This window comes from the organism of the source record quoted next, unplaced genomic scaffold (assembly GCF_019419815.1).
Source record: "Pyrus x bretschneideri cultivar Hongxiangsu unplaced genomic scaffold, Pyrus_bretschneideri_v1 Contig11, whole genome shotgun sequence".
NCBI lineage: Eukaryota > Viridiplantae > Streptophyta > Magnoliopsida > Rosales > Rosaceae > Pyrus > Pyrus x bretschneideri.
Genome location: NW_025999402.1, coordinates 5751977 through 5761858, shown reverse-complemented (window position 1 = coordinate 5761858; position 9882 = coordinate 5751977). Strand labels below are relative to the sequence as shown.

The 9882-nt window shown below is 36.9% G+C and overlaps 1 protein-coding gene across 2 annotated transcripts; it reads left to right on the top strand.

Annotated features, from left to right (window-relative positions):
- Nucleotides 1–4301: 4301 nt before the first annotated feature.
- On the top strand, nt 4302–8462 carry LOC103955847 (aspartic proteinase). Of its 2 annotated transcripts, none has more exons than XM_009367750.3 (14): nt 4302–4669; nt 5391–5727; nt 5810–5870; nt 5949–6043; nt 6152–6264; nt 6365–6533; nt 6632–6671; nt 6796–6860; nt 6947–7060; nt 7152–7216; nt 7554–7710; nt 7804–7923; nt 8064–8152; nt 8238–8462. In XM_009367750.3, exons 2-14 carry the CDS (start codon nt 5404–5406, stop codon nt 8320–8322), a joined length of 1497 nt encoding a protein of 498 aa, XP_009366025.2. In that variant the 5' UTR covers nt 4302–4669; nt 5391–5403; the 3' UTR covers nt 8323–8462. The 2 variants fall into 2 exon arrangements, with proteins under 2 accessions (XP_009366025.2, XP_009366024.2); XM_009367749.3 differs by lacking the exon at nt 4302–4669 and adding an exon at nt 4735–4875.
- The last annotated feature ends 1420 nt before the right edge of the window (nt 8463–9882 follow it).

Here is a 9882-nt window from a genome sequence, read left to right as displayed (position 1 = left end):
TACATCATGTGATCAATTTTCGTTAGGTATTATTTAAATTTAAATTTTAAAATTTAAAATGATTTCTAATCATACGATATACGATGAACGATCACGATCGCAGAATACCTAGAATCTCCAGAAAAAGGGTGAGGATCCTTTTCCGGCGCCCCGGGGGACGAGGGCGGCATTGGAGGTGCCATTAATTGAATTAACAAATCAGGTGGCGCCAAATAAGATGCACTCACTCGAAGACTCGATGGACCATTTCCATTTTGTTTGTGTTCGGTCACGTCACACTAAAAAATATCTTCTCCTATTTAGTATTTCCTTTCATTTACATCACACAGTTACTTCTTTCTTGATTTTCTTGTGATTAGACTAATTGCTTTTCCCTTTTAGTCTAAATCAAGATAAATGCTCACGAGATTTTTTCAAAGCCAAACTCTTGATGAAATTTTTGACACCTCATAGTCTAAAGTTAATTGTAGTGCCAATATTATAAAATATTGTGTAAAAACTATGAGGTGGCAGACAATCTATGAAGAGTCCTAGAGTCACACTTATGAGAGAATCTCCTTAACGTTTCTCCTAAATCAATTAGGCATTGCTACTTACTTTTTCAACTTTATGGAAAGTATAGTTGTGGCCCTGTGGATTAGTGAGTTGTGTTTGCGTTAGTTGCACGCACTAATTGATAATATGTATCAACGGTTGAAAGTTGTTAATTTTGCCTCTCATAATGCAAAACTGAAAAAAGTATAATAATCTTGACTCTTGAGTAAAGGAGAGGACACATGCTAACATACTATGAATCTATGAACATGGCTATGAGGATTGGCTTTATGGGTCTGCATATAACTTATAATTCAGGATGAACTGTTAATTTAGTCTTTGAATTATCACCTGAGTGAAAATTAGGTACCTAAACTATTTTTTTTAGAAAAATCAGTCTTTGAATTATAAAATTATGGCAACTACATCTCTATTATTAGATTCGAAGCTACTATATTCAATTTTTCGTTCATTTAAGTCACGTTACTTGCATGTGATACGCATTAGAGGGTAAATTGATATTTTTCATAAAGAAATAGCGTATGAAATTAACTTTGGAGGGTAAATTAAATGTCAGATTCGCAACCTATATAAAATGTTAATGACTTATAGGTGATAAAATGATGGTATTACATTCTAAAATGTCTCAAGTGACTTAAGTTGACGAAAAATTGGATAAAATAGCTTTGAATAAAATAGTATGGATGAAATTAGCAATTTTTTATGAATTTAGGGACTTATTTTACCGAAAAAACAATTCAATGACCTAATTTTCACTGAGGTGATAGTTCAAGGACTAAATCGGCACTTCACCCTATAATATATGTTCTAAATGCCATATATTTAGGACTAAAACTTACATTATATGTTTCAACAAATAAAAAACAAAACAACTTGGGTTACGTTATATCTTCAATTAATTAGGATAGCTTCTCATACTGAGCGTTACTGCATAAGGTCAGATACGACCAAAATACATAAAATCTTATATTTTTATAGATGAGACCGAATTACTTATATATATATATACACACATATATATATACACGTATGCATATGTCGAATTCTCTTACCTAAATTTTTCTCATGTCTTCGAATGTATCTCCTATATATATATGCATTTTACGTGATTAGAGAGACAATTGAACCGATCTTGTTTGCTTCCTATTTGTTGTTGATCCCACATCATTCAATTGCTAGTGTTCAAGTCGCTATAAAGTTCAATTAAATTGTTATTTTTTTGGAGAGATTTTTCAGTATGTCACGAACACGATCATGCCACATGTCATTATACAAGTGGAGAGACACTTAAAAAAAAAAAACTCCTTTTCATTTATATAATAACATATAACGTACTGCACCGCCCTAAACCCTAAACCCGGAATCGAAGTGGGAGACCCCTCTGTTGCCTGTGTTAGGGCCTATTCGAACGAGAATCCAGTATTTCTAGGCCGTGAATATCTGAACAAAACGAACCATCCTGTGGATATCTTTGCTAGGACCGTACTGAAGGAGCATCGGGTTTCGGGGAGGGGGAAGGGAGGGACTTACGCTTTTATTAAGCTTTAATACTCCTTGTCTTAGGCTTCAGTAGAAGCTAACAATAGGCTATTGGCGTTTTATCCGCATCTTCCTGACCAAGACCTGGAAGAGGTTTGCTTTGCTTTGTTTGGGATAAACTCGCAAAGACTCGACCCTCATTTTTGTCTCCCATAGAGATACTTATAACCCCCTTAAAGTCCATTGATGCAGACTCAATTAGTTGTCCTTCTAACTGCGCATTCTTCCTATTGGGCACATTAAAAATCTCTCCATTTTTATGGGTCATGAGGTTATAAATCAACAACTATTTAGCTTAGTCAGCATAGAGAGAGAGAGAGAGAGAGAGAGAGACATCTATTACAAGAAACAAAATATTCGTTACATTAACATATTTTTGTTTGATTACTACCATCAATAGCTAATAACGTTGTCATGTCAAATAATTTGACATGTTATGTTATCTTAATTTTCATTACATATATTCAGTTTTAATCAATGACTTAGACCAACACGTCAAATCATAATTAATTATACAGATACGAGTTTCAAGCGTATTTCGTATTTGCTCACTTCAACTCATCCGCACATCTAAAACCACATTTAAATGACATAATCCACACAAAGCAACTAATTAGTACTAATTTTAGGACAATTGGGATTAGCATTTCTGTGGAGTTCGTCGTATTATTTTTGCCATATTGTTTTTGCAGCTGAAATTCCGATGTCAATTTGTCAAAACATGAAAGGAAACAATGTCCTTATTCGTCTTTACACTTTAGTGGGGATTTGCAATTCTGCATCACAAGTGGGACATGTAAATTGGGTTGCATAATGCAATTTGGTTCGGGTTGGGTCCCAAATCTCTTTCAAAATTGGAGAAAATTTTTATTATAACGGGAACACGAGGGTACATCACATGTTTTTATGCAAGTGGTGATAAAATTTATTTTTTAAGTTATTAACTTTTTAATACACATATCACGCCATTTATATAGTAACATGTGATGTATCACCCTGTGTTCCAGTCACATTGAAAAATCTCTTCCAAAACTGACAGTTTATTTATAGGATGATGGAACATCGGCAACTAGTACCACGTGTCACACTCTTACTATCTCCAAAAATATGGGCTAATGACCCAAAATTAAAATTTATGGGCTGCATGCAATCCATACAAGTGTCGAGGTCTCTTCTTTCTCCTTGAATTGAGTTCTTTTGGGTTCTTTTTCTTCATGTGAAGACTGAGACATGTATTATAATTCTTTTGGGCTCGTTTTTTTAGTCATGAGTATAACTTCTTTATTAGTATAACTATCACTATAAGATACCACTTGGAGATAAAGTATTATTTGGCACGTCAATTTCATTGTACATTTATGAAGAGAAATTTAGATATGTCAGGTACACCATTATCCTATGTTGTTTCTGTCTAATAATACAATATTACTTGTTAATTTCGCTTCACATGAGGTTGTGTTCGAACACCACCACGATGGTGTACCCTATCCATCTACGCCCCTCTCCCATTTCAGTGTCAATTCCCCAGATGAGACCTAAAAGTTAAGCTATTTACTACTTATAATAAGTCGAACAAAGTCGAACTATAAAACTAATCGACAATATGAGGAGTAACTCAATTACTCATAAACACATGTAAAATTCCTCTTTTCTTCGATCTGTCATTCATACTCTCGACAGTGTGCAATTTGACTCTTAATCTTTTAATTTGTTTATTGTATTTCTCACCAAATTTGTTAGTTGTAGTTTGGAAATTGATGATTGCCAGATTGGTTGTTGAGTATTATCTGCAAAAGGACAAGAGTTTCAATTTTGATTCCCACACCCCCACCACCCTCCTTCGTGTCCGCGTCTCGTTATCTATGAAACTTCTCGGTAGCTTCTCATCAGAAACAACTGCATGGCCATGCCCGTAGAAACGTACGTACTACCTTTCCTTCCACCCAAACTCTTTACTCTTCCTTTGAAATCCAGTTTTTTTCACTTAATTTTTCTGTCTCTTTTTGTTTCAATCAGGTTATTATGAAAGAATTGCTGACAACTTTCTTACTTTAACTTTCCTTTTCAATTGTCTCATTCTTTTTTTTCTTCTTGCAATGTTGGATCAGCACGTTTATCAGTTATCTAATAAATAAACCAATTATGTATTTTTTTTCGTTAAATATTGAAATTATGACATCGGTAGTTGAACGATCTTGAAATTGCTTTTAGTCCATGCTAAGGGAGAAAACCTTGTGTGTAGAGCTAACCTGACCACATAATTGGTTGTTTGGATCCCTCACAAAATCATAAAATTCCTTATATTTTGGTCCTATTCAACGCCCGCAAACTTATCTAGTGTGAGAGTTGCCATAATCCCGTAGCCCTCCCAATTTATTTCTCCAAATTACAAATTAGCAGGGTACTGTTGATTTTCACGAGCATGGAAAGGCGCGTGGCCTTGTGAGTAACCAATGGTGTTGTCTCTGTATGGACCACTATAAGAAGGAAAGTGATCTCCTACCTTTGTGGATTATATTTTCATCTTCTGGATGCTTCTTCTTCTTCTTGGCTCATCATCTAATTGCTGATCAAGGTTTGAGCACTAATCACTAAATCTTCATGATCATCGTGACCATCTGCTTTAATTTGTGGTTTCTCAAGAAATAACCAAAAGAATTAATCAAGTTATTTCATCAGTCACATGAGTAGTTCATGATTTCTTATGCATATATAGCAGTAGCATCTTGTGTAATGTTTTGCTCAGTTTCTCGAGATGGGGTTTTTCCTTCCGTTGATAAGGTGATATTCTATTCAGGTCAATATTATTTTATACCGTCTGACCAACTGGTCTAACTCGTGTCTATAAAGATGGGTTCGTTTTGTATGTGTGTAATATTATCTTACAACAGAAGTGAAGTGATATGATTATAATTTCAGCTTCGAATTTTTACAAGTGATCTTTCTTACTTGGTCAGTAACCCTAGCTTGTTCTGCTTCTAAGTTCCTATTCTACTAACTTACATTTTAGCTTACCCAAAAGCAATTTACTTCTTGTTCTAGTTAAACTCATTGAAATTGGAAATTATTTTCGTACAAGCGATATTGGAGAGGGGATTTGAACACAAGAATTTGGTGCAGGGTAAACACTTTTTAACCATTTAGTTGAAAGCCCTTTGAAATTGGAAATCATAAAAACTCATCAACTCCCAACATGTTCTTTAACGACTTGAGTTACAAGCCTCTTGATGATCCTAACTGTGTTGATAGATATGGTGGCTGTAAACATCTTACTAATTGTTACTTTTTTTCTACAGGAAGTCTGTAAACATGCGGCACAAACATCTCTTGGTGGCTGTCTACTTATGGGCCTTAATCTCTTCACTTCTTCCTTCTTCCTCCAATGGACTAGTCAGAATTGGTCTGAAGAAGCGACCGTTGGATCTTCAAACCATCAAAGCTGCAAGGACAGCAAGGATGGGAAAGCCTCAGGATTTGGGTAGTTCAGACGAAGGTATCGTACCTCTGAAGAATTACTTGGATGCTCAGTACTATGGGGTGATTGGAATCGGCTCACCTCCTCAGAACTTCACTGTCATATTTGACACTGGAAGCTCCAATCTTTGGGTTCCTTCTTCAAAATGTTACTTCTCTGTAAGTTGTGCTTACTCTTGGCTTATCAATTTCCATAATTTGGTTTGCAGAAAATCACGTATTGTTTCATAATTTCATGCAGCTTGCGTGCTATTTCCACACTCGGTACAAGTCAAGCAAGTCCAGCACATATACCGCAATTGGTAAGCGTGGTATCAGTTTAAAGTTGTTTCCTTTTGTGAAATGCAAGATCAGATTGTAATGGTTTCCTTGTGGTTCAGGGACGTCTGCTTCAATAACATATGGAAGCGGATCAATTTCCGGTTTCTTCAGTCAAGACAATGTTGAAGTTGGAGACCTTGTCGTCAAAAATCAAGTGGGGTTTTGCTTTTGTTTTGTTCTTGGTTTTCACTTTCAGATTCGGTTTCTATCGTGCCTAAGCTGCAATGATTGTAACCATTATTTACTGACTTTGTAAACGCAGGAGTTCATTGAGGCCACAAAAGAAGCAAGTCTCACATTCGTTATAGCAAAGTTTGATGGACTTCTTGGCCTTGGATTCCAAGAAATTTCTGTTGGGAATGCTACACCAGTGTGGTACTTTAATGTTTTCCCTATGAATAAATCTTAATTTAGATGTTTTCTCTCGAAAATATACAGTTGCACAGATTATAGTAGATTAATCTTAATATTACAGGCAAACCATGTCAGAACAAGATCTTTTAAGCGATGATGTCTTCTCGTTCTGGCTTAATCGAGACACAAATTCAGATGTAGGAGGTGAACTTGTTTTCGGTGGAATGGACCCAAATCATTACAAAGGGAAGCACACCTATGTTCCAGTTACTAAAAAGGGTTACTGGCAGGTGACTAAAATTATGTTTTTAAACTCTGTATATCTTATTTTGTTATGTATTCTTGTAGTTAGAAATCTGATAAGTAAACACATTTTCTTTGTTTTCAGTTCGAAATGGGTGATCTTATAATCGGTAACCAGTCAACGGGTGAGTCAGTAGCACCGTGTTTTGTTACCTTGTTTGATCATAAAAAATTCCCATCTATTAGTTTTGGAGGAGAAACTTAGCAGTATTTTTCTTGTCATTGATTGTTCTTGTTGTCCGATTTTAGGTGTATGTGAGGGCGGTTGTGCTGCTATTGTGGATTCAGGAACGTCCTTGCTCATCGGTCCAACAGTACGTGCTTCCATCTTTGTCTACTATAGCTTAATTTTCGAAAATACTCAAGGCTTGGTTTTACATTTGCTCTTTTTGTTTTGCAGACTACTGTGACAGTGCTTAACCATGCTATCGGAGCTGAAGGAGTAGTGAGTGCAGAATGTAAGACAGTCGTGGCTCAGTACGGAGACCTGATATGGGATCTTCTGATATCAGGGGTAAGTTGCTTTTTATCCTTAACTTTGATTTAAGGTTTAAGGATTACCGAAGGTCGGATTTAAGGATCATATCATTGTCTGCAATCTGCAGGCACAACCTGGCCAAGTTTGTAAGCAGCTTGGTTTATGTATTTTCAATGGGTCTAAGTATGTGAGGTTAGTATACTCTTCATAGTTTAAATTATCTCCCTTGTTTTCCATGTTTTGGCGATAATCTTCTGATCCCGTCAGCCATACACGCATTTTAAACTATGTTATGCAATTTTTACAGCAAATTCTTAGGGAAAAAAGCTTTTCTTGTTTAAGTACACCAGAAAAGCTGGAACTTGTTATATCAACTGGGTTTGGATGAAGGGTTTTGACAGGAAACCCTTCATCTGGATCTGCATAGACATATAACGCACGTGTCAAAACCCTTCATCTGGATCTGCATAGACATATAACGCACTTTGACACAATACATCTTTTAATGGTGAAACCGAATTTTGGGCAGCACGGGGATTGAAACAGTGGTTGAGAAGGAAAGCAAGGAGGGATCATCTGTCAGCAATGGTGCTTTGTGCACAGCTTGTGAGATGGCTGTTGTTTGGGCTCAGAATCAGCTGAAACAAAAAGGAACAAAAGAGAAAGTGCTTAGCTACCTTAGTGAGGTGAGCATGAATTGCTAAGAAGCCAAAATTTGGAATAAATTTGCGAGTTGTATAACTTGTATTGAGTTTTGGTTTCGGTGTCAATTGTAACAGCTTTGCGAGAGCCTCCCAAGTCCAGCAGGAGAATCAATAGTCGAGTGCAGTAGCCTTTCGAGCATGCCAAACGTTACCTTCACCATCGGAGATAAACCTTTCGTTCTCACTCCCGACCAGGTTAGATTTCGACAGTCCTACAGATTTTACTCCCGTAATTGATGCTTTCTTGCGCTAGTAACATTATCACGGACTTGGAGCTGTTATCGGAGAACTAATTATTGGTTAAACTCTGCAACCATTTCCCATGTTTTCTGCAGTATGTTCTGAAAACTGGTGAAGGCGTCGCTGAAGTCTGTATCAGCGGGTTTACAGCTTATGATATCCCTCCTCCAACCGGTCCTCTGTGGTATGTTAGCATAAACCTTTACCAATTATCCAGCTTAACTGCATTTTCAGTAGGGTTTATGTCTTAGCTGACTATATGCCTGCAGGATTCTCGGAGATGTATTCATGGGGCCGTACCACACGGTTTTCGACTTTGGTGACCTTCAAGTTGGATTTGCCGAAGCTGCCTAACGCTGTACCGTTCTGGTTCTGTGTATCTTGTTAGCTTCAGAAACTTATAAGTTGGAGATTTGTATTAGATCAAAATATTGTCATGTAATCCGACTCCGATGCTTTAGTAACTTAATAATGTACAGACGGATTTTATCTAATCTCGTTTTCTATTTTTTGTAAATCCATTTTTCGCTTCGATTCAATATATTTGATTTTGAAAAGTACAAGAATAAACAATCGTTACAAACCAATCGTTGTTCATAGGCATCGATGTTTTTAACTCCGATTGGTAAACCTATAAAAATGATCTTACATCTCATGCAACACAATTGCGTATAACTGGTTTCGTAGGCCACATAATTTAACTGGATAAATGGTCCCTCAACTTCAACCCAATTGGAGCATTGGTCCCTCAAACTTTAACCCAATTTTAGCAATGGTCCTTCTAACATAACTCATTTTGACAAAATTCTGACGAAGTTGACGAAAAAGACCATAACTACACATTTTGATGGGTTGAGGGACCAATGGTATTGAAAGAAGTATGTCAACTAGGGCTAGGTTGTATGTTCAATGTACAAAGTTGTTAACCTAGTTTTAGGATTATAGTGTGATGTACCGTGTAGAGTGGCTGGTTTCTGCCACCTTGAGCATAGGTATCACCAATTGTCCCTTGTTGTCAATTCCCTTAATTCAAGGGATGTGTATCTTACTTGTTTTGTTAGCTTTTAGGCGTAAATCAAGGAAGGGTAGGAGGTCTTGTTTCTTCCCTCTAGCACATATATATTGGTTGTCTCTTGTTCTTTGTTCTTTTCATGATGAATATACAATTCACAAAATTCAGTATGGTATCAGAGCAGTGACCCTAATCGGACTGTCTCTGTGGTTTTTCTTGAGAGATTTGTGAGCTTCTTCTTGTCCTCCAAACATGACTGAAGAGAGCTCAGTGAATTTGGAAAGAGACGGCTCCCATGTTGCTCCATCATCACCACATTCAGATGTTGATATCAACCCAAATCAACGTCTTAGTTCTGTCTTGCTAAATGTATTTAACTACCTTCCATGGGAGAGAGTAGTTTCTCTTGCTCTGGGAGGACGATCAAAGCTTGGTTATGTCAATGGTGTTATCCCAACGCCTGAGATTACCTCACCGGATTATGATGCTTGGCTATGCAAAGACCAGTTGGTCATGTCGTGGTTACTCAATTCCATGGATAGTAAGATTGCATAAATTTTCAGCTATGCTGAATCCTCCATGACTCTTTGGAAAAATCTCAAGGAAATGTATGGAAATAAGAACAATGCGGCTTGTGTGTTTCAGTAGAAGAAGGATATTGCTGGCTTGCAATAGGAAGGGAAGCCATTTGTGCAACATCTTGGAAAGCTGACCACTATGTGGAACAAGTTGAATGTGTATCGACCACACACCATCGATGTTGCTGTGCTAACTAAGAGAGTCGACGAGGACAAAATATTCCAACTCCAAGCAAGCCTGAGCCCTGAATTTGAAGATCTTTGAAGCCAGATCCTCATGAATCCCAACTTGCCTTCTTTTTCAAGTGTGTGTGCCACAATTCA